The sequence below is a fragment of the Uloborus diversus genome, chromosome 1 (genome assembly GCF_026930045.1).
Source record: "Uloborus diversus isolate 005 chromosome 1, Udiv.v.3.1, whole genome shotgun sequence".
Lineage (NCBI taxonomy): Eukaryota > Metazoa > Arthropoda > Arachnida > Araneae > Uloboridae > Uloborus > Uloborus diversus.
Genome location: NC_072731.1, coordinates 246340516 through 246364018, shown reverse-complemented (window position 1 = coordinate 246364018; position 23503 = coordinate 246340516). Strand labels below are relative to the sequence as shown.

At 31.0% G+C, this 23503-nt stretch overlaps 2 protein-coding genes across 2 annotated transcripts in view; one reads left to right on the top strand and one right to left on the bottom strand.

Annotated features, from left to right (window-relative positions):
• LOC129219766 (serine-rich adhesin for platelets-like) overlaps positions 1–9435 on the bottom strand; it is a 67229-nt gene extending 57794 nt beyond the window's left edge. The window contains exon 1 of the mRNA XM_054854066.1: positions 9352–9435. Within this exon, the coding sequence (XP_054710041.1) occupies positions 9352–9376 (25 nt within the window). The 5' untranslated portion in view covers positions 9377–9435. The remainder of the gene's footprint in view (positions 1–9351) is intronic.
• A 702-nt stretch (positions 9436–10137) lies between these two features.
• LOC129226518 (uncharacterized) overlaps positions 10138–23503 on the top strand; it is a 35096-nt gene continuing 21730 nt past the window's right edge. The window contains exons 1-3 of the mRNA XM_054861129.1: positions 10138–10201; positions 13207–13313; positions 20457–20555. Of these exons, the coding sequence (XP_054717104.1) occupies positions 13219–13313; positions 20457–20555 (194 nt within the window). The 5' untranslated portion in view covers positions 10138–10201; positions 13207–13218. The remainder of the gene's footprint in view (positions 10202–13206; positions 13314–20456; positions 20556–23503) is intronic.

Here is a 23503-nt window from a genome sequence, read left to right as displayed (position 1 = left end):
AAAAATGTTTTAAAATTTATTTAAAAATGTTAAAAAAAGAAGTTTACTGCATTAATTTTGATGATAATCAGATTTTTTCAAAAAATAAATAAATAAATTTTTAACTTTAATTTTTACCCTGAAAATATTTAAGTTACATATCAAATTGCAGTGCATTTATAGCTGCATTCTTTAAAGATTTATTATTAGTATTTTATTTAATCTTACTCAACTAAAAAGTAAAAAGTCTTAAAGCAAAAGCTATTAAGTGACTAAAAACAAACTATTTAAGACATCAATATGAAATATAGTACAAAGTACATTTAAAGTATTGAGACTGCTCAAATTGAAAGATTTAAACAAAATATTGAATTGAATAATTAAAACTTTTTCGTTGCGAAGCATTTTTGTCATGCATTGAGCTATACCATTGAGCACACCTTCCTCCCTGCCCCCCAGGAAAGTTTTGAATTGGAGAAATAATATTATATTTGTAAATGTTTTTTGTTGTTTTTCGATCCTTTGCACCCCCACCCCCAAAAATATATCGATATATCGAAAATATCGATATTTGGAGAACGATATATCGCGGTACTAAAATTCTGTTATCGCCCAGTCGTAGTAAACTGCGTTTTAAACAGAAAAAAGTTTTCTATTTTAGAATACAGATTTTTGTACAACTTTCCATTTTTTAATGTTGTTTCTAGAATGTGCTGATTTTCAAAATTAGTTTTGTGAAAGGACCGATCTTAAAATAAGATTTTTGTGAAAGTACTGAAAAATGGTAGTAAAACCAGCCTGTATTTGGCCCTGCCTCGTGAAGCTTCGACTTTAAAAGAAGCCTGATAGTTGAACACGAGTCACTTGACATCATTTTTATTTTAAGTTAGACCCTGCAAAGCAAAGCGACGTAGCTAGTCCAATTATATAAAACAAAGACTATGTGTTCCCTATACAAATCCCGTTGGATCTAGACCAAATTTTGCACGGAGGTACTTGGGCACCCGAGAAGGAACATAGGGATTTTTTCAAACAACAAAAAAGTACCAAACCATTCAAATTATAATTTTAGGGACCAAAAATGGCATTAAATGGCTCTTTCTACCCGAAATAATTACCGAACCCGACCAGTTCAATTTTAGAGCCATTCGAAAGCTCGCGGAAAATACCCCTGGAGATCATTTCTTTCAATCGAATTTCAAAAGAAAAAAAACCAAGGCTATGAAATCATCAGAAGAAAAGTTTTAAGCAACATCAAGCCTAATGAAACAGCATTTTCATATCGGAAAATTATTGTTTGCGCGATCTCATTTTAAATCAGCATGAACAAATGATTAGACATTGGATGTCTATTTAAGTAAAGATGTATTATTATACTATTTTCTTATTATGTAATCTTTAGATTTTGCTTGTATTATGTTATTGTTCCTTAACAAACACTAGATTCGGTAATGTAAGTGTTCTCGGAATAGTAAATGGCACGTATGGTGGGAGTTGCCCATGACGTCACGACTTCGGGAAAACACCTGAAGTTGTTCTTTCTAGAACAAATGACGTCACTTGCACACTCTTCGGGCTTGACCACTGAGGTTCACCAATCAAGTAGAGTTGGTATGCAAATGTGATTCGGGGATATACGTGTGGCTGTTATCAGTTGTTAGCTCACTTCTTCTTACACAGCCTCACCGCTTTGTCTTGGAATCAGGCAAGTCAACTCGCTATTGTTTAGCGAGCTTTGGCTGTTTGCCTTTTTGTTTTAAGAATAATGTTAGTTATCCATTGAAGACTTAGTTCCTTTATGAACAAAAGTCAGGTCATTAAGGAATTTACTTAACTTATTTATCTAGGTTGATAAGGTAGTTGCAAAACTGTTATATTTTATTTACTTATGTTATAGCCATTTAGGTTTGATCTCGTAATAAACTAATTAGTTGATAATTATATATTGTGTCTTCAGTCATATATCTTGATTCACGTACTCTATGACACTTACTCTGCTAATGTTATAAAGTTGTTTGGGTAAGACTTGATTTTAATCATACCTTCCCATCCAACAATAAAACCATTCAGACGGTTGCCACTTTTGTTTCTCAACTGACTTAATAAAATTTTGATTTTGTTTCGAAGAAAAATTGTCCTTTTTGATTATCATTTTATGATTTATGGAGGGTTGCGTTTAATTTATTCGGGGATTTTCGAGTTGCCGTTTTCTTTCTTTAAGAATGATTGTTTTGACAGGAAATTTTACAGTATTTTTTTCCTTAACTGAAGCCTGATTGTTGAAAACTTGAAAATAAAAGTTATGTCACTTGCCATAACTTTTATTTTCAAAGTAGATCATGCAAAGTCGAGCAATGCAGCAAGTAGAAAATAAAGAAAAGAGACTGTTCTAGTGAAGTAGCAAAATGTAGTAATTTACCACGACTAAACTTATCAAAGATTTAGATTACCGAAAGTTTGAAACGAGTTTCGAGCGCCCCGGAAAAAAAGAAGTTGGACAAAGAATTGCACCATTCCCGTGTCTCTAAAAGTGTTTTCCGTTCATCTCCCCTTTTTACGGAAGTGGAAATAATAGTCAATGATAAATAGTTTAAGGTAGGTTTTTTGGGCTTCTTAAGATTTATATTTTTTGATATCACCAGGCTCTAGAATGAAAATGACAGTAGATCAGCTTCTCTGAATCGTTCCTATCTAACCCAGAAATAATGAAAGGTGTGAGTAAGGTTCGCTGATCTATATCAGTCGTTACATATGATATATACCCGATATTTATTTTGAAAATATCATGATATTTTCAATAAATATTTATTCAACCACGGTATTTTCAATATAAAAATTATATTAATCATAGCAATAGTGTTCATTTATTTTTGAAAATACCCAAAAAGTTATGTACTACAGTGAAACCTCTCAGGAGCGACCACTCTCCGTTCCTGAAAAAAGTGGTCAATAATGGAGGTTGGTCGCTCTTAGAGGTCTTTAGGTCATTTTTTAACATGCAAAAGGTGATATAGCACCTATGGAAATTATTCATATTCTTCCTGCAGGGTAATCAGAAGCAATAGAATAAGAACGTTTAAACAAAGAAACTTCTTTTTTTTTGAAATTTTTACATGATTTTTACATTTTAACACTATTTAGTAGCGTTAAAATATGTAAAGAGATTTGCCTGCTTCAGGCTTCTAGTTTCGTCTGAAACAACTTGAGATTCTAACTTAGCTTTTAGCTGTAAAAATAAATTATTAATGTCCTCATCATTAGTGCAATCTGAGTGCAACATAAGATTATCTATCTCTGTTAGAGTTTGTTGAGCTGACAGCCTTGGTCGTACAGCATCCGTCAACCCCGCGTTTTCATCACCTTCATTAAATGTATAACATCAATACGTTTCTCGAGCGTGAGATCAACTCGCTTTTTCGACATTTGTAACGCGATGTTGATCAAATGCAGATCCAATGCAACACTGAAACCAATACTTTAGCTTTTCGAATGAGCTGTAGATTCTATTCACTCTAATCACCCCTCTCCCGTAGTAAACAAGAAATTCCAAGAAGCAATCCTTTATAAGAGAACTTCTATTCTTATCACCCTTCCTCAATGATAGGGGACGCACGCCTGACTTGACTGGTGATATACATGTACAACCTTTTAACTTCCCAAGGGTCCGAAAAACTATGCCCACCTTTCTATGACATTTTTGAGGTTTAGAACAGGAGAAGACAAGAAAGGAACGTGTTTGAAACCACAGGGAGAATAGATTTTAATTCCTTATTCTGGTTTCTTTCCACTTCTGTTAACAAGAGAAGACTGATATGTGTGTTGTAAACTAAATGTTCTATTGCTTTTCATTTGTTGTCTCTCTTTTTTGGTTTCTAACGAAAAATTCCTAGCATTTGTTACAGCTGAAGTTTTCGATATGCCGGTCGTTGTGAGAGGTTTCGATGGTCTTTCCCAGAGGTATTTTAACATTAGGTATATACGGGGGAAAATCGGTGCCATGGAAAATTGGTCGTTAATAGAGGTGGTCGTTCATAGAGGTTTCACTGTATATTGTTAAGATGTATTAATACATCATTAACTTAACAAAGTAATATAGTCTTATTTTATTTTATATTCATAAAATTATTAAAAATGTAACAATTTTAATTCCGATTCAAAGTGCTGAAGTTCATATTTAAACCAGGGTTGGGTTTTTTGCCGGCAAAAAGGCATTTTTGCCGGGACAGTGGAAAAAACCATGGCAAAAATGGAAAAAACCGGCAAAATTGGAAAAAACCTAATTGCAAATAAAGTAGCATTATAGTGTTAATCAAGAAATAGTGACACTATAATATAAATAATGCACTTTAATATTTTAGTTATGTCCCTCCATGTTACTTCTAATTTATAAGGTCAAAAATAAATGTTGGGATTGCAAAACTTAAGATTTTAAATGTTTGCTAAAACAATTTTTTCAGAATGAGCCAATTCCTTCAATGCTAAAACAAAGAATGTTTACTTAAGCTTAGTAAATTAATTTAAAAAATTGAATTCTAACTATATATATTTAATTAATCATTTTTTTTATCCCACTAAGATTTTTAAGTTATTTAATTAATAACAGAATATTTACTTGAATATAGAAAAATATTAACTTTTCCTCACTAAAGAAGTAATGCATTTTTTTCACTTACTGGGAAAATGGATAGCCAAGAGAAGAATTTAAAAAGAAGAAAAAAAAGCTGATCAATATGTGCATTCTGTATTCACTCTACTTTTTAGTGATACTAGCTCACTCTACAGAAAATGGCAAAGCCTTTTATCAAAATCTTTTCATGCTTTTACTTTTATATAAAAGGAAAAAAAACGTGGTTTTTTCCATGGTTTTTTCCGCCCCCGGCAAAAACTTGCCAACCCTGATTTAAACGTTGGTCAGTAAAAAAGAAAATGTCCTATGACTGAGCACCAACTAATACAGATTTTTTATTTCTCAACAAGGTTGATATAAAATCCGTGTTTTTTGAAATGAACAAAAAAAAAAACTGGTTTTTTGGTTTAAACCAGTTTTTTTTTGGTTTAAACCGGGTTTACTTGGTTTTTATTACTATTTGCAAGAAAAAATTTTATTTTAGGGAAATCATGAAGATTTTAAGAATTAATTGTTAAGGAATGTTTAATATTCATATTTGTACCTAATTTCTTCATAATTAAGTAAATAATTAAGAGCAAAATCTTGTAATTTCATTTCCTTACTCAGAGATTCCTATAGGAGAATATTGATTGAAAATCTTTAACTATTATAAAAAATACAATGGTATAAATGGGTCTTGGTATGAATAACCAAAGAAATAATTTATTGTGATAGTTCAGACATTATTAATTACAAATAAAATAACTAAGAATAAATTCTTGCAAATTAAATTCCTCATAATCATAGCTATCTTTACTAATAATAAAGCTCAAAGTCTCTGTCTGTGATGCGCATAGCGCCTAGACCATTCAGCCGAGTTTCATGAAATTTGGCACAAAGTTAGTTTGTAGCATGGGGGTGTTCACCTTGAAACGATTTTTCGAAAATTGGATTTTGTTATTTTTCTATTTCAATTTTAAGAACACTTTCCGGAGCAAAATTATCATAAGATGGACAAGTAAATTACGAAATTATACAAAGGTACGAACATTACAAAATAGGTACAAAGACTGCAGATATAGAAAAGCAATATTTCTTTTCCTCACATACTTTAGCAAATTGGAGAAATGATATAAACGAAGAAATTTTAAATTATGTAGAATTAAAATAGGGAGGTGGGGGGGGGGATTATTGAAGTTGATGAATCAAAATTTGGAAAGCGGAAATCCGGGTTATGTAATTGAGAGACAATGGGTTTTTTTTTTGGGGGGGGGGGGGGATGGTTTGAACAGGGTTCAGGTAAAAAAATTTTGGTTGCTACTAGGGATAGGGGGAGGGGAACTTTATTTTCAGAAATAAAACAGTGGATATTGCCAGGGACAACAGGTCACTCAGAGTGTTGGAGAGCTTACGACACATTAGGAGAAGAGGGATACAATCATTTGACAGTTAATCATAAATTGCATTTCGTAGATCCTGTTACTGGCTGTCACACAAACACTATTGAATCCACATGGAGGGACGTAATGAGTAGTCTACCAGCATATAATAGAATAGGGGATTTCTAATGCTATTTGGCATATTATTTATTTAAAAAGAATTGCAAATATAAAAATGAGGACAAGTTCATAAAATTTTTTAAATAGTGCGGGAAGTTAATTGGGTTGAATACTAAATAAAGCAAAAATAAGGATTTCTTTTTGTCAAAACTAACAAAGTTTAATAATTTTACGGTAATAATAAAAAAAAGAGGATAATTTCTCTAAGAGCAGGACATATGTGCACTGCCTGATGCGGGAATAGAGGGAAATCCAAAAAAAGGCAAGTGCACTTATTTTTAAGTATTGTGTTCTTGGATAGTTAGTTTTTGATATCTTGGTTACATATATTCGCGATGTTTATTGTTGTTGTTTTATGTTGTTTTAATGATTGTCTTCTTAAAGTATTTGCTGATCATAAATTTTTATGATCAGCAAATTTCTGTTTCTCCTGTTAGTGCCAAAAAAGCATAGCCAGGAACAATGTACGACGTATATTATCATACATTGTTTTCATTGCGACGCTTTTTTTGGCGTCAAAATGAAAAAGTCACCAAGGGTGGGGTACATGACATTAATTCCGAAAAAACTGCAGAAGATATATTACTAGACAAAGTATTGAACAATTATAAGGAGGGCTTTTTCCAAAACGATACTCATAAAATGTGTTTCTGCATATCAGGTCAATCAATTAAATGTTAAACTGTTTTCCAAATTATATATCTCCTTATTACTTTAGATTTTTTTAACATTATATGATTGAAAATAGATGCATGATTTAAAATAAAAGAACAAGCAGTGAGGCAGTAGTTTGGTACAAATGTCTAAATACAAATGATTCTGAGCCAGGCTTTTTTCAAACTCTGATTTTGGACTATAACTTTTTTAGACTTATGGAACTGTCATTGCCAAGAATGAAATGTCATATAGTTTTTAAACTTTTTGCTTTTTTCACACTTCTGTTATCAGTTGTAACAAATTTACGTAGTGGGCTGTGAATGCCTGCAATGAGGGGTCCGAGAGAGCCCTAAACTGACACCATACTTCCTCAAACTATGTAAAATGAACAAGTATTTTCAAAGTAATGAAAATCTAAAAAGAGAAAAAAAAGTAAGCATTTAAATTGTGAGCTAGTACATAAAATGAGGTTTTAAGTTGGGCGGTCGATTTAAACGCAGTTCTCTGCATTTAAGTGGACCCCTCCCTCCCCCCAGGCTTTTACATTTGTTTTTTAAAAATAATTTTTAAAACTAATGTTTTTGTTTATTCAAAAGGTAAAACCTTTAATCGCCCTAGAAACTTTTCAGTTTGTTGAAAATTAATAAAGTTTTAACATAATTTAAGTTTTAACATAAAAAAGGAAGATTTGTTTACCTGCTACTTTTAAAATTATAGATTACATTTTGCATTTGCTGCATTTATATTGCTTGTTTCACATCCTAAAATCAGATGTAAAAAATAAATTACTATAAATACATTTGATTAGGCCATAACATTTCAGAAAATTTCTGTTAAGTATTTGCATCTATGAATAACAAAAACATGGCTATAAACATACAATAAGTGCAATTAAAATAATAAAAAGCATAAAGCAACAATTAGTTATTATTATTTAGAACTGGCAATTATTATAATATAAATTTTGTGATAGATATTAATAATGCAACTTGAACTTGAATTTAAAAGTTTTAAAGTGAAATTTAAAAAATCTGATTTGATAAAAAATGCAATTTTGTTTTGAAATAGTTATTTTTATAGTGCTTAATACATCAGCACCACATTAAAACATTTAAATTTTGAAAATCTTATGTAACTAGTCATTTTGTAAATTTCTATTCCTTTTTTTTTTTCAATTAAATTTTCCAAAGAAAAGCTACACAAGATATTATCGCTCTGTTCTTTTGATTGTATGCTCAAAAGGCATTTTCTTTGTGTTTTTCCATTTGGTTAGATGATATTATGGAACTTCCTGCACAATATATCAAGGCATTTTTTTTGAAATTTCATCTATGACCTGACCCAAAACTACAATTTCCAATAAACATTTCATTATGGCCAAAAAAAGAAAGAGAAAAATCATTAAAGCCGCGAACGTAAAAAAGAAATAAGAAGAAAGCTTAGCAAAAAAGCGATATAATAAAAACAGTCCCCCCCCCCCCCTCTCCTTTTCACGTAAACCGGGTAGTAAATGCGAAATCGGAGACCGATGGCATTTTCAAACAAACTTGCCCCAATCAACAAATACATACATAATGAATAAGTTTCTTTCTTTCGCTTTTTAAATTTGGTGGGAGGGGACAACTTTAACATAAAAAGCTTGAAAACTCGACCTAACAAACCACATGACGAATTTCCTCAAAATATTGATGCATTAATGAATCTATCTTCTAATCAAAACCGAACAACAATAATAAAAACAATAACTGCAATGAGAAAAACAATGTTAAGTAACTAATAACAACATAGAAATGACGAAACGGGAAATATCAAAAAGTAAACAAAAATATCACCCACTACGGGGCAAGGAGAAATTGCAAAAAATACATTCAAGAGATTGAACAGAACCCTGTTTAAAAGAATCTGAACAGATCGGGAAAAATAATCTTCAAAAATGACAGAAGCAATTATCAATCAATACGAAAAAATGAATAAGAGAATTTAAATCCCGAAACTGGACGAAACACGGACACATTATATGGTAACAGAAACGATTTTAACCATAACATAATCGCCTTACTAATCATATATTTGTTTTAGTGACCACTGATAATGTAACGTAGAAATCAAAAAACGAAATTTGACTTTATTGAAAGAACACACATATGATATACTAACGAAGGAAAAATTTTCCCAAACGCTCCAACACGACATACATAACAGCTTGCCCGTCAACCAATAAACGCGTGTAACACATATACTAATATGATTTTGCTTCCCGATTTGTAACGTAAATACTCAATTATTGCTTCTGATAACATTCATTCAAAACATTTCATATTGCGAAAGCCTAAAGTACTAATATGATGTTTCCTGAATTGCTATTCTGTAAGAGGACCAACCCCAGCACTAGGGAAGCTAAGGGAGTCGATGCACTGTTACATTTCAGTTCAGTAAAATTTGTGACCTGAAATTTGATTTAATCCAATATCTCAATTCATGCTGACAATCCCAGGGATACGCTCTATAAATAATTTTCACCAAACATAGTTTAAATTTATTTCTCACCTCGAAATGGTAGCTTTTCAGGCATGATTTTATTCCCTTGACGTTCGCCATGGAACAATAACAGAATCCGCCATTTGCAATAGACCTACTACGCATGCTTAGAAAACAATCTTATGGAGGATGTTGGGATAATAACGGGAGCTACCAATAGAGGTCAGCACTGCATACAATATTCTACTCAGTTGCTAAATATTGTACTCTGCGCATGCGTTAGTTGGAAGCTGGCTCAATGGCGATCTCAAAATGCACGCGAAGCAGAATTACTTATTTGTAATTAACACTGAATTATGGCACATTATTTAATTGAATAAATCATTAGGAACATTTGCTGAAATTTAAAATCGTTAGAAACTTCACGAAAAGGCGCTTTCCTCTTAACTTTTTACAAGATAGGTTATCTCTTCCCTCATTTTTGTCTGTCCACTTTTCGAATTCAGACTCTTGAAAAGATTGCCTTTAAAAATGATTTGTTGGTCATCGAAATTGCAAGAAATAGTTGTCCTGCTTTCACTGAATTAATTCTAAAATTTTCAAGGTGCTTTAAAAATTCTTAAAGTTTTATGGGATTCTTTCTTTTTCTAAATTTGTCTCAAGTAATATTTATTTCTATTTTATCAACTTAAATATCCAACTTAAAGTGACATTTATGAAAGCTTTCCATGAAAGATGGTTTTAATTAACTTATTTTGATTTTATTCAGTTTACACGACGGAGATCTCGAAATTGGAAGCTGAGCTGGCTTCAAAGGGAATGTGCCGTCTGTAAGCTCGTCGTTTTGTTTTTGTTGCTGTGCCGACTTCGAGACTTTCCTGTGTGGGCTGTACTGTAAAGATTATAAGGGTGTTAATTGGTAATTTTCTATGAAATCTATTTACATATATTTTGTGAAAACTTCTGCCTTTGTAAAACTCTCATATTTTGTGAAATATGTTCCGTGCTTTGTTTTATTACTGTCATTGTGTATTATAAATATATTTAACGATATAAATTCACCGAGTTTAAATAATATTTGATTTAACATATGGTATTGATTGTTTGCAATATTTTGTTCACACATGCTAGTTTTGCTTTGATTATGAATTCTTTGAACTTGGACTGTTGCTCCTGTACTTGCAATTTTTCCTTGTGTGTATTTAAAAGTTTGAGTAAGCTGGTACATTTCCTCCTTGTTTACAGTCGACATTAATTAAAATTAAAGTGAACAGACGTCCAGATTTTGTCATTACAGTCTCGCTTTTTGTCTCACAGTACCGCTGGCCGAATATCTCGCTAAAATGTCCAGCTTTTCCCTATAAGTCCCGCTTTCTATTAAAATGCCACCAAATGGGGAAAATTTAAATAAATTAGATTTTTCAACATTATCGTATGCATTCATTGTTAAGAGTAAAATATATTCTTTTAATCAAGATAAAATTTTTGTATAAATTCAAGTAATTTTGAGATTTTTGAGAAGCAATGAAAATTAACTAAAATGAAAACAGCTTCTAACAGTACATAAAGACTGGCACCTTTCCTTTAATTAGTTATTTGCTATGAACTTCAGATTACTGACAGCATATTGAGTTATATTTCAATTCCAGTTCTTTATAGGTACATCTGAATTACTTCTCACTTATTAAATTTAGGGGAGATGCGGTACGTTGGACCCGCCTCAATTATTTTAATACTATTAATGCTTTTTTTTTTATGATCAACAAATAGCACCAAAGGTCCTACAAATCCCATAATGAAATCACATGGTAGTTCTATTGAAAAAATTTTATTTTGGAAAGTTTTAATTCAGTATTCCTGAGTAAGTTTCAAAAAACTATATACAACTATATATTTTTTAATGGTTTTCATCAAGGTTGCGGGGAAAAAATTAAACTCCTTTCTTGAGGTAAGCTTTTATAGTTCATAATAATAGGCAATTTTTTCATTTTTTGTCAAAAAGAAAAAAGTTATGACAGTACTTTTTCAAACCAAGAACATGGGGTAGGTTGGTCCACTTTCTGGACCGAACATAATTCAAAAGCTTTTTTTTCCTATTAAATCTCAATAATTATAACAATATTCTAAATGTTTGTATATTATACATTCAATTTGTTTCATGTTACACACGTTTCAAAATAATAATACAGTAGATGACCGTTATAACGCACACCTTGGGACCAGAGCTTATTGCGTTATACAGGTTATTGCGTTATATAGATTATTTCACAAATTTTGAAACTAATATTCAGAATATATCTATAAAATGGCATTTAAGAATGAGTTTTATCTGCAATGAGCATTAAAGCACCAATATTACAATTAGTTATTTACAAACAAATATGTTCCACAATCAAAAGAAAGTGCACTTCTGCTAGCTTCATGGTTTGCATAACAGCTGCATTTTCAAGAGCCATCTGGTATTTTGTTTACTATGAGTACTAATTTTCAATTTAAAAGCTTTCAATTAAGATGGAAAGATGGAAAACTTTCCAGATTTAATTTGCCTAGCACTTTTTATGTTTGCAAAGCAAAACAGAAGGATTTTTTAAACTTCAAAACTTATTCTTTACTTCTGAAAAGTTGTGCGGTTTATAGAGAATTGTGTTATATCGGTCGGTGTTATAATGATCTTCTAACTATAATAAAAACTTTAGGGAAAAAAAGCAAAGATATATATTATAATTATTTAACAAACATTATATTAATTAATTTTACCACAAGATGTATTTCATATCTGCACTTTTTTGCTATATTTATATTTTCAGATATGCTTCTAAATTTTTGCAGAAAATTGTTTTCTAAGTTGAGTAAAATATGCAATACATGCTATAATAAAGTTCCTTTATTAAACATTTTTTCCCCTTTTTTTGCTAAACAAGCATCCTACATAAAAACAAATAATTGATTAAAAGAGCACAAAAATATACTTTTACTTAAGATTTTCTAATTTTCATTTTAAGATATGCAAACTTAAAGCTGTAAAGTTTTATTGTACTTTTTCTTTGAAATATATGGTATAAGTATAACAGGATTATTTTCCTTTTGGAGTTGTTTCATACAATGCAATGAAGATAAAAAGAGCCTCCCCCCCCCCACGCAAATATTGATGTAACTTAGCAGCATAAAAGTCCAAAATCCAGTCCAATAAAAGTTCTACTTCTAAAGCTTTGGAACTAGCACTTTTATGTTCCCAGATATCATTTAACACATTTTTAGTGAACTACATTCTGCATTAATTGTCTGATGAATATTCAATAATTGATTTTTCTTTTGATTTTTAAAAAATAATTGTGTTCTAATGGTGAATGCTTATTGCTGTTTTGAATTAAAGATGATTTATCAATTAAAATCAACTTAATATGTCATATTGATCTTTAAACTTTATATTTTTGACTCTACACACAAAAAAGAGTAGGGTAGTTAACACTAAAATTATAACAATTGTTGTTTGAGTTATGTGGTCCAACGTGCCCCACTAGGCAGACCAATGTACCCCACCCATGGGGCAAGTTGATCCTCTTTACGATGTTCCATTAAAAAATTAATGTAAAAAAAGTTTAACAATTCAACACTTCCAAAAAAAATCTGTGGTGTTAAAAAGTATTTAGTGAAACTTATTGTAGAAAATCGAACTGCTCACTAAATTTTTTGATGAGAGAAAAAAATAATACGTAAAAAGCGAACTAACGTGCCCCACCTCCTCTTAACCTTATTTCAAAAGTTAAGGACCATTGTTATGATTTCAATTAATATATGGATTGCAGGGGGGGGATTAAAAATTCAAAATTATTTTTCATGTGAAATCCAAACATAGTCCTGATTTTTATCTTGAACATTCTGGTAAACGTTACTTAAAACATGTTTTACTGTTTTTATTTCTAGAATATCTTAATCATGGCGTGGCTTCAGTCTTCATTTACAAGTCACCAGCTGCATGATAACAGTGGAAGTAATTTACGAAAAGGATATAAAGTGGGATTAATTAACAAGTGAGATTGTTTTGCTTGTTATATTTACTTTCTTATCTTTATTATTGAAGTCCTAAAATGCAAGTGTAGGCCCTCTTTGATGACATTAAGAAAGGGAATTGAGTTCGAATCTCCCTTCAGAGGGGGGGGGGGAACGTTTCGGAATTCAAGTTTTAGGAAAGCAAATTTAGATGATCCTCGGCTATGTTGAGAAAAGAAGTTTGGAAGACTCCCCCGGGCATTTTGTACAATTGAAGTCTTAAGGCGTGGTTGTAGACTATCTAAGGAAAAGGGTGGGTTCAGTGACACTATCCTGTGCTAATTTTTTGAAGCTGAAACTTCAAATACGCAATTTGCGACTACCTTTGGTGATGTGAGAAGGAGGGGTTTTGAAACATTCCATGGAATTATTACGAAACTGAAGTTCTAAAACACAATTTACATCTTTCAACAGAAAAGGGAAGGAATAATTTCGGGGACCTAGGGAAATCTCTATATTTTATTAGTTGTTTTAGATTGAAATGCTGTGGCAAGCTTGCATAAATCACATGTGCAGTAAGAGGTCAGTTAAAAAATCAACCATCCTCTCCTTGAACACTTTCTGGATCTGTCCTTGATTGTTGAAGTCACATTCTATTTTTACAGTCATCCGCTAGGAACAAAATTTAAGAATTTTAGAAAAGGAAAATAGTTGCTTGAAAAACTGTACATTGACACTGTAAATGTATATATAAAACAGAATTAGTATATATAACCTCAGTTATTGGAAATGTTAAAAGTAAAAATTTTAAGATATTTTAATTTAATTTGTTCGTATGTACACGCACACACATAAATATAAAAATGCATGAAACAAATTTTAAAATAAATCACTGGTTTTGGTTTAAAATCGCACAATTTGCCAAAAGAAAAAAAAAAGCAAATTTCTGTCAATAAAATTGATTTTAACAATGTATAAAATTCACGTCTTTCTCAAAATTAATCTTTGATTGGTGACTTGATTAATTTTGCTTATTTTTGGTATTCTGAAAAAAAAAAAAAAAGCTATTGGCTTTTTCTTTAACAGTTGAAAGTTTGTTAATTTATGTTTGAAAGAAAAAAATAACATGGATTGCTGACATCTTTTATGGCTTCATCATTTTTTAATTTTTTAAAAGAAAATATAGCTACTAAATACATTTCAATTCACAAAAAATCACCTAAATTCCATTTTCCCTTGAAAAAACTGGAATTTTTTTTTCTACCACCTAAAAATTTCAAAAAATTTTAAATCTCTACATCTCAACTTTAGTGCATTATTTATATTCATGATATATCATTCATTAAATATTCATAATATTATTATAAATTTATCTGTGAAAAATCTCCTTAATTTTCACCTTTAAATGTTGTCTGCCATGTAATTATGCTACAAAGATAGGATGGTTTTGGAACTGTATACTGTCAGAGAAAAAAATCCTAACACCAAGAAAAACTTGTATTAGATGACCGAAATTTGGTATGTGTGTTTTTCCATCTGAAAGATGACCTGGATTAAAATTTTGAGCTTAGCGCAAAAGTGTGGCACTGGTAGCAGGGTTCGTACGCCCTTGAAAAACCTTGAAAAGTGCTTGAAAACCTTGAAACGTTTCTTAGTGCTTAAATTCCTTCAAAAATCATCGGATTCTGCTTAAAACTTTTAATAAAGTATTCCACTAATGCAATTTTCTGAACATGCGTTCGATTTGCAACATCGCGAAAAATCGCTTCCGTGTTTGGGATTTCAATCCTTTTGCATCTTGTAAATATTTTGAAGTTTTTTACAAACGGAAGCTATTTTGACCTATGGTACCTTAGATTAGTTTATTTTTTGTTTATTTTCGATGTCTAAAAAATTAATTATTTTGTGAACCATAACAACATTGAACTTTCCCGAATTTCGCGAAAAATTTCTCTGGTTTTTGAAATTTCAATCTTTTTGCATCCTGCAAACATTTAAATATTTTGGCTAATCAATTGTTATTTTCGCATATGCTACCTCAGATTAGCATATTTTAAGTTTAATTTTAGTAAAAAATTAATTTATTTTATGGAAAACATGCCAACGTTGAACTTACTCAGACTTTGCAGAAAATTGCTTCTAGTGTTTGAAATTTGAATCTCTTTGCATCTTGCAAATATTTAAATATATTGGATAATCAGATGTTATTTTCATACATGCTACCTTAGATTAGCATATTTTATGTTTAATTTTAGTAAAAAATAAATGAATTTATTTTATGGGAAACATGCCAACATTGAACTTAATTCGTGAAAATTTGCTTCCCTTGTTTGAGGTTTCAACCTTTTGCATCTTGTAAATATTTTTTGAGAATTAGAAATTATTTTGATACATGCTACATAAGATTAGCTTGTTTTATATTATTTTTAATAACTTAAAAATTAATTACTTTTGTTTTGTTTAATTACATATATACTTATTTAATTTTGCAATTTTGATTTTAATTTTATCATTAGCTAATTCTTGGTTATTACAGATTTCTTGAAAAATTTTTTAATTTAAATGATTGAGCACCTAACATTTTGATTCAAAGTTTGTATTTTAAATATAAAGTTGAATTATACAATTTTGTAAAGTTGAATTTATAAAAACGTCATTTTCTTTATGTCTGCTAAAATAATTAAGGTATGTAACAAGGGTGATTGTGTTTTGGTTATTCACTGGAAATCCAGTAGAGTTTGTTATGTTTTCACCTCCCTACTTCCAATTTTCCCCCTTTACCTCAAATATTCAAACACTACTTTTGTTGGGTTGTGGGCACTTGGAACACCTTACCAGAAGAGGCTGTAATTAGCAAAGGGGTAGATAGCTTAAGGAAGGTCATTGGTATTCATTGGGGTCTAATAAATTGACTACGACCAGCCTATTTTGGCCCATTGCTGGTTATCAACGGGCACTTCTGTGCAATATTTTAACTTCATAAATTATTTTAACATAAGAAATGAATTTTATGTATATCAAAAGTAGTTGTTGTACACATGTATATTTAAGTAATAGGGGTCTTAGTTTTAAAAATTATCCCTCTTCCTCCCCCGATTAGCTTTTTGAAACTTACAGGTGATTTTTTATGAAATTGATTGATTGATTCATACTTTGAATACTTATAAATTATTATCAAACGTTTTATACTATTAAACTTAGTGCAACCGGAAATTACCTTCTGGGTTGTGTTTTTGATCCTAACCACCCTTATATGTGTATGAACCACTATCAATCAAAACCTCCTCTCTAGCAATTCCATTGAATTCAGGTATTTTGGTTTCTTCTCATTAAAATTATTCTGGAAAGGTTTTTTTTTTTTTTTTAATATTTGAATGTAAAGATTTCAAAATTAAACCTCATGGGACCTGCTCCTCTTTATGACCAAGTTTTTCAGACATTTGGCAGAAAAATTTTAAACACAGTGGATCTTTTTTTTTTTTTTTTATCAAAGTCTCTTGTTGTAGAAAAGGCAATTTTGTTTTCCTTTACTTTTTTATATTATTACCTATTATTTATATGTTTACATTGAATGAATTCTGCATACAATATTTTTAGTACAAAAAAAAGTTTATGATAGTGCCTTGAAAAAAAAAATTTTTTTTCCTTGAAAAGTGCTTGAATTTTTTTCTCCCTTAAAGGTATGAACCTTGTGGTAGTGCCACTCAGAAGTTGCGAAATAGTGTTGCTTTAAATGCGTGCTGTAAAGTTCATGAGCGTTATTTTTCTGTGAAATTTGACGTATTAAGTTGATGTTAGTCCAGAATGCCTTTAAGAAGCCTTTATTAACAGCTCACCAAGTTTTATTGAGATTGTGTAATAGGGCTACGAGACTGAATTTTCTCTTCGCGATATTGTATAAAAACTTGGCCGGAATGTATTGATTGCACGGTTGTTGGGAGCAGTGGTCATGGGATAGTACTGCCTCGAGAAGATCGAGTTCCAGGCAGCCACGTGGCCCTACAGTGAAGGGAACCGCCATATTTGGCTTACTGCTGTGGCGCATTGTACTGCATCTACAACAGAAATTCGAGCTGCAATTTGTACCACAGTGACACAACGAACTGTCAAAAATCAGAAAAAGTTACTTCACTGACAGCTCTGTACTAGGTGCTTTGTAGTTTGTATTTCACTGACGGCAAGACATTGTTGTTTGCGACGCCTGTGATGTTAAGATGATTTTAATAGTTTCTTAAAATTCTTATGTTAAAAGGGTTTCTGGAAGTAAAGTATCTTTTTTAAATTTTCTATAATTTTTCCATGTAGAAAAATTTAATATATTGTTTTGTATTTTTTTTTTCCAAAAAAAATGACTTGATATTTTTTTTTTTACTATGTCGTTGAAAAAGTAGCATCTTTTATAAATATACCTTTAGTTCAACAACTTTACACAACTTAAAACGTTTAAAATACTGCATTTTATACAAACATACAATGGATTTCAAGTAGAGCAAAGAAAGGAAACCATTATCATTGGTAACGTAAATCAGGGAAATTTGGTGAACTTAATCAGGGAAAAGTCGGGGAACTTTTTTCACAGTTCCTGTCGCCACTCTGTAATTGTACTTACTTATTTTTATGTGAAGGGATTCTCCATACCTTGATGTTGAACTTAAAAATGCAACGTCCCAAAGATTTTCGTTGACTTTAGAAAACGTGGTGTGAAATGTAAACAAACCTTACGGTTTCCAGTTAATCTCACAGAGAAAAGAAAAATTTTCTTTGAAAGTTAATGTTTCACCGAATTGACTGTTTGGAGTTTTTTTGAAAGGATTTCCCACAACTTGTCAAACAGAATATGCAAACGAGGTAAATGTCAGTGAGTTGCTATTTAATTGGTGGACGTCCGTTCACAAATCTCCTCTTCTCATCTCGTCCCTTCTGCTTCAATCAGGGTTGGGTTTTTTGCCGGCACAAAGGTATTTTTGCCGGGACAGTGTAAAAAACCATGGCAAAAATGGAAAAAAACAGAAAAAATGGCAAAAACCTAATTGCAAATAAAGTAGCATTATATTGTTAATCAAGAAATAGTGACAATATAATATAAATAATGCACTTTAATATTTTAAATATGTCTCTCCATGTTACTTCTAATTCATAAGGTGAAAAATAAATAAAAAACAAATGTTGGGATTGCAAAACTTAAGATTTTAAATGTTTGCTAAAACAATTTTTTCAGAATGAGCCAATTCCTTCAATGCTAAAACAAAGAATGTTTACTTAAGCTTAGTAAATTAATAAAAAGATTGAGTTCTAATTATATATATGTATATATATATATATATATATATACATATATTTAATTAATCACTTTGTTTTGATCCCACTAAAATTTTTAAGCTATTTAATTAATAACAGAATATTTACTTGAATATAGGAAAATATTAACTTTTCCTCACTTAAGATATAATGCATTTTTTCTCACTTACTGGGAAAATGGATAGCCAAGAGAAGAATTTAAAAAGAAGAAGAAGAAAAAATAAAGCTGATCAATATGTGCATTCTATATTAACTCTACTTTTTAGTAATACTAGCTCACTCTACAGAAAATGGCAAAGCCTTTTATCAATTATCAGTAAGAAGTTACCCCTGTGGGTTTAATGCCAATGTGTTGTTTGGTGTGATAACTCACATGAATTCTTTGGTATGAGAAAAGAAGTGAATTTGAAGATGGTATAGACTAATGATGATTTAAATGATATTTCAATCTAAAGAAATGTGTATTTTGCTTTTTAATTACTTTCATTTCTTTTATTTTATAGTTGCATCTTGATTAAGTATACTTTATATAGATATTTAGTATTCTGTAAAAAATGCTATAAGTTAATTACATTTTCATTCTAAGTTAATTATTTGTCTTAGATGTAACAAACTGAAATTTTATTTTAATGTTTAAAAATTTAAAAGTAAAAATGCTCCATAACTTTAAAAATAAGTTAAACCTTAAATTTTTTTAAACTATAAAAGTAATTAAATTAAAATTTTATCAAAATCTTTTCATGCTTTTACTTTTATATAAAAGGGGAAAAAAACTGTCCATAAGTTGTTAACACAAAAACTATTTTTGACACTTTGGCAAAAACCTATTTTTGCCGGGCGGTAAAAACCGTGGTTTTTTCCGCCCCCGGCAAAAACTTGCCAACCCTGGCTTCAATGATCCTCTAAGATCATTGTCTCTGAGATTGCTGCCCAAATGGATTCCTTGGGGATGCTGTTGTTGCTTACCTGATATGATATGGATTGACGTCCATTTGCTGATACTAGAAGCCAGACCGGCCTTCCGTGTTCCCGAATGTGTTCATCTATTTTCAAGTGGCCGAGTTCTAGAAGCGCCGACATCAGGACTGAGTAATGCTACGGAACTTTCCTTCAGTAATAAGGGGACATAATTGGTATAATTGTTCTTTCATGTTTAGTTTTTCTGCATTATTTTGTCACATTGCTGGAAGTTTTTCTAGGATTCCACAATTCATTTTGGAACTTTAAATTTTTTTAACCAGTAACTTTTTGTGTTAATAAATGTTAATGATTAATCTAAACTTGTTTTATACGTGGCTCATTCAAGACACATTTGTGAGGTATACTAAGATTTAATTACTTTCCTCTAACAGTTTCAACTTGTAATATTACCATTCGTGAACAGCACGCAAGAGAGAGTTTTCCAACAGAATAACGCTCGCTGTCACACTGCTGTTGAAATATAACGTGCTCTACAGAGTGTTGACTTGTTACCTTGGCCTGCGAGATCACCAGATCTGTCTCCAATTGAGCACGTATAGGATATCATTGGACGACATTTCCATCATCATCCATGACCAGCACTGACTGTCCCAGTATTGACGTAACAAATTCAACAAGCAAATTACTCCATATAACAAAGTGAAATTTAACACCTGTATGACGCAATGCATGCATGCTTGAAAGTTTGCATTAGAAATTACACCAGCTATTAATGTAACAGCATTTTACATTTGAAATGCATTTTCTTGAGTTCAAAGTAACCTGTGATCTTGAAAATGTAATCAATTAAACATGTTAACTACACAAATGCATTGTCCCAATTTCATTACTCTACAATAATTTTTTCTTGGTGTTGGGATTCTTTTTTTCGCCAGTATATATTTATTTTTTCAAACTTTTTGTAGGAATACAGATCCAGACAAAAGTGATACTCCACTTCTACATGATTCTCCTCAAAGTCCTGATTGGCAGAGTGAACCTTCTGCAGCACAGAATCAAGCTTGGTATGGTTGAAGTTTTTCTTATTCTGTCAATCATTTCTGTCAACAAAGATGCATGCATGTTTATATCAGAACGCAAATTATGGAGAAACAGAAAACGTTGTGCTGAATCCTTTTTTATTTTATGTTCAGTTTTAGACTTGAACTCATTTACTTAAGCTTAATTTATAAAGAAAGCAACGTTTTAATTAATAAATGATAGCAACTTTCTATAATTTATATATTGTCAAACTCAGTGGTTGGAAAAACTACTTTTTTTTGTAGCGAACTACAACTACTTTATTGCAAATGTAGTTAACTACAACTACTTTTTTCAAAATGTAGCAACTACAAACTACTTTTGAAAAGTAGTCGCTACTTCGCTACTTTAAAAAAAAATAAATAAATAGCATACACATACACACTGTTTGAAGATTAAACGAAAAAAAATCAAAAAACTTCTTTAGATTAATAAATTGGGCAGTTATTGCTTATTCTTTTCTTTCTAAGCCATGCTCTACTAGTGATGTAAAATACCTGGGTATTTATTTTTAGGGGTAAATACCCAGGGTATATACCGGGGTAAATACCCAGGGTATATACCGGGGTAAATACCCAAAATGGGTATTTACCCGGGTATTTATTTCAAAAATTTATATTCAACTAAAATACTTTTCTGTCTATTCCACTATGTATATATATAACCAACCATATACAAAACAATAAATTTTTGCCCAAAGATTGTATTTTGATCACATATTTAAAGAATTATTGTGTGAAACAACTTAGCCATCTAGTATGATATTCACATCAAATGTGTTGGATATGCCTAATCAATGTCCCCATCTTTCTTTTTTGTTTTTCACTTTTCAAAGCAAAATTTAAAGTTTTACCAATACAAATACAAAGTGAGTGACAAACTAACGCCTCCTAAATACTAAATACCTATCGCGTTCTTCCTTTTAACATCATAGAGCAAAATGATCCCAGTAAGCATATTTTCGGTCTTCTGGCTACTGCCAACTATCGAAGATCGAAAGCATTAGAAATTGAAAGTGGAGAAAACAATTAGTTAGCTTCTAAATTTAAATTTTAAAATTAACCAATTAACGATTTGATTTTAATAGTTTGGATCCATCGTCATAGCAAAACCATCCATGTATTGCCGTCAGGTAGTAGCGTTGTTTGTGTACCGGTGGAGGATCACTTTTAAACAAATGTGATAGGCATTTAGTATTTAGGAGGCTTTGGACAAACTGATTACAACTCAAAGCCAAAACTAACTAGTAGCATGATATTATGAAAAATCAAAGATGAAAAGTTGTGCTAGCGTCATCTATGTGACAAAATTAAACTTAAATCCCTTTGCTTTACCCCATAAAAAATTAAATTATCCTGCCGTCCTATTTAAGTTTTAGAATAGTTCATTCTAAATTCTGACAGTTTTTTGATAAGATTTCATTACGCCTTTAATTAAAGAAATTATAATATATAAATTTTTATATTTTTAAATTTTCATTTTACAGTTTATGTTTTAAAAAGAAAATCATCACCTTTTGATACTACCTAAAGTTTTTTTTTGGCAAAATTCGCAATTACTAAGGGTACTCTACGCAATTACTACTTTGTAATTTACCCTGCCTTCGGTTAAATACCCAAAAAAATATTTACCTTCCCACCCGACATGACTAATTGCGTGCATTAAAAATAGTTCGAATACATTTTCATCATGAAGTACCGGGGAGCAAATGCAAATGAGCAAGGCAACAGAAAACAATATTTTTTTTTTTGCTTATTAATGTGAAAACTGTCTCTATATTTGCACGTTATCACTTAAACAGCAATAAAACAAATAAATAAATAACATCGTTGTCTTAATAACTTCTCAGTTAATTCTTCCACGCATCCCTCATGCTTCCTTTTTTTTTTTTTTTTCATTTTGGATATGACTAACCTAGATTGTGATTTTGAAACCCTGAGTTCATCATTGAATTGCTTATACTTCTTCAATTATGACATTGAAAAGAGAGATTCTTTGGTTCACAATATGTTTCTTTCATAATTTCATCAAGTTTTCAAATAAAAAATATTATAAACTGTGTAATACATATGTATGTATCAGTTTTTCCAATTATTTCATATTTAGATTTTAAAAAAAAATTCAGACTCACTTTTTGCATTTTTTTGTAAAATGCACAGTTTTTGGGTATTTACCCAGGCTTTGGGTAAATACCCGGGTAAATACCCAAAAAATATTTTCCTACCCTCTGGGTATTTACCCGATCCACATCACTATACTCTACTGAAGGCAAATATTGGGGAAATGTGAACATTTCGATGCCAAACACACAAATGGCGTCTAATAGATAAAATATATGGCGTCAAAATATGTCTGATAGCTCGTATTTTTCAGTCTTATGAACCTCATTAATTCAAGTTTTACTCGTGCAAGACTTGCACCTGTCAAATAGTAAAACTCTTTTTTTTTTTTGAAACTTTATTTAAAAGTAATTTTCAGAAATCGCTACAAACTATTTTTGTTGTAGCGAACTACTAGCTACTCTACTTTTTTTCAAAAGTAGTGCGCTACACTACAAACTACTAAAAAATGTAGCTACTACAGTAGCGTCGCTACTTGTAGTGCGCTATTTCTAACCACTGGTGAAACTTAATTTTTTTTTTGTTCCTGATAATTGAAATGCAAGTACAAATACATCTACCAGCAATAGGCTCTGTGCCCAGCTAGACTGGTGCTAGTCAGTTTATCATTCCCCAAGGAAGCTCAAGAGCTCTCTTAAAACTATTCACCCCATTGCAAGTAACAACTGCTTTCAGTAAATTATTCCAAATGCTGTGACTCTGTTAAAGTAATTTTCCTGATTTCAAGATTATCTTGGGGTTTGAAGAGCTTAAAACAGTAACCTAGGGTTTTGCTATGTACAGTCAATTCGCAGTAACTCGAATCTAAAGGG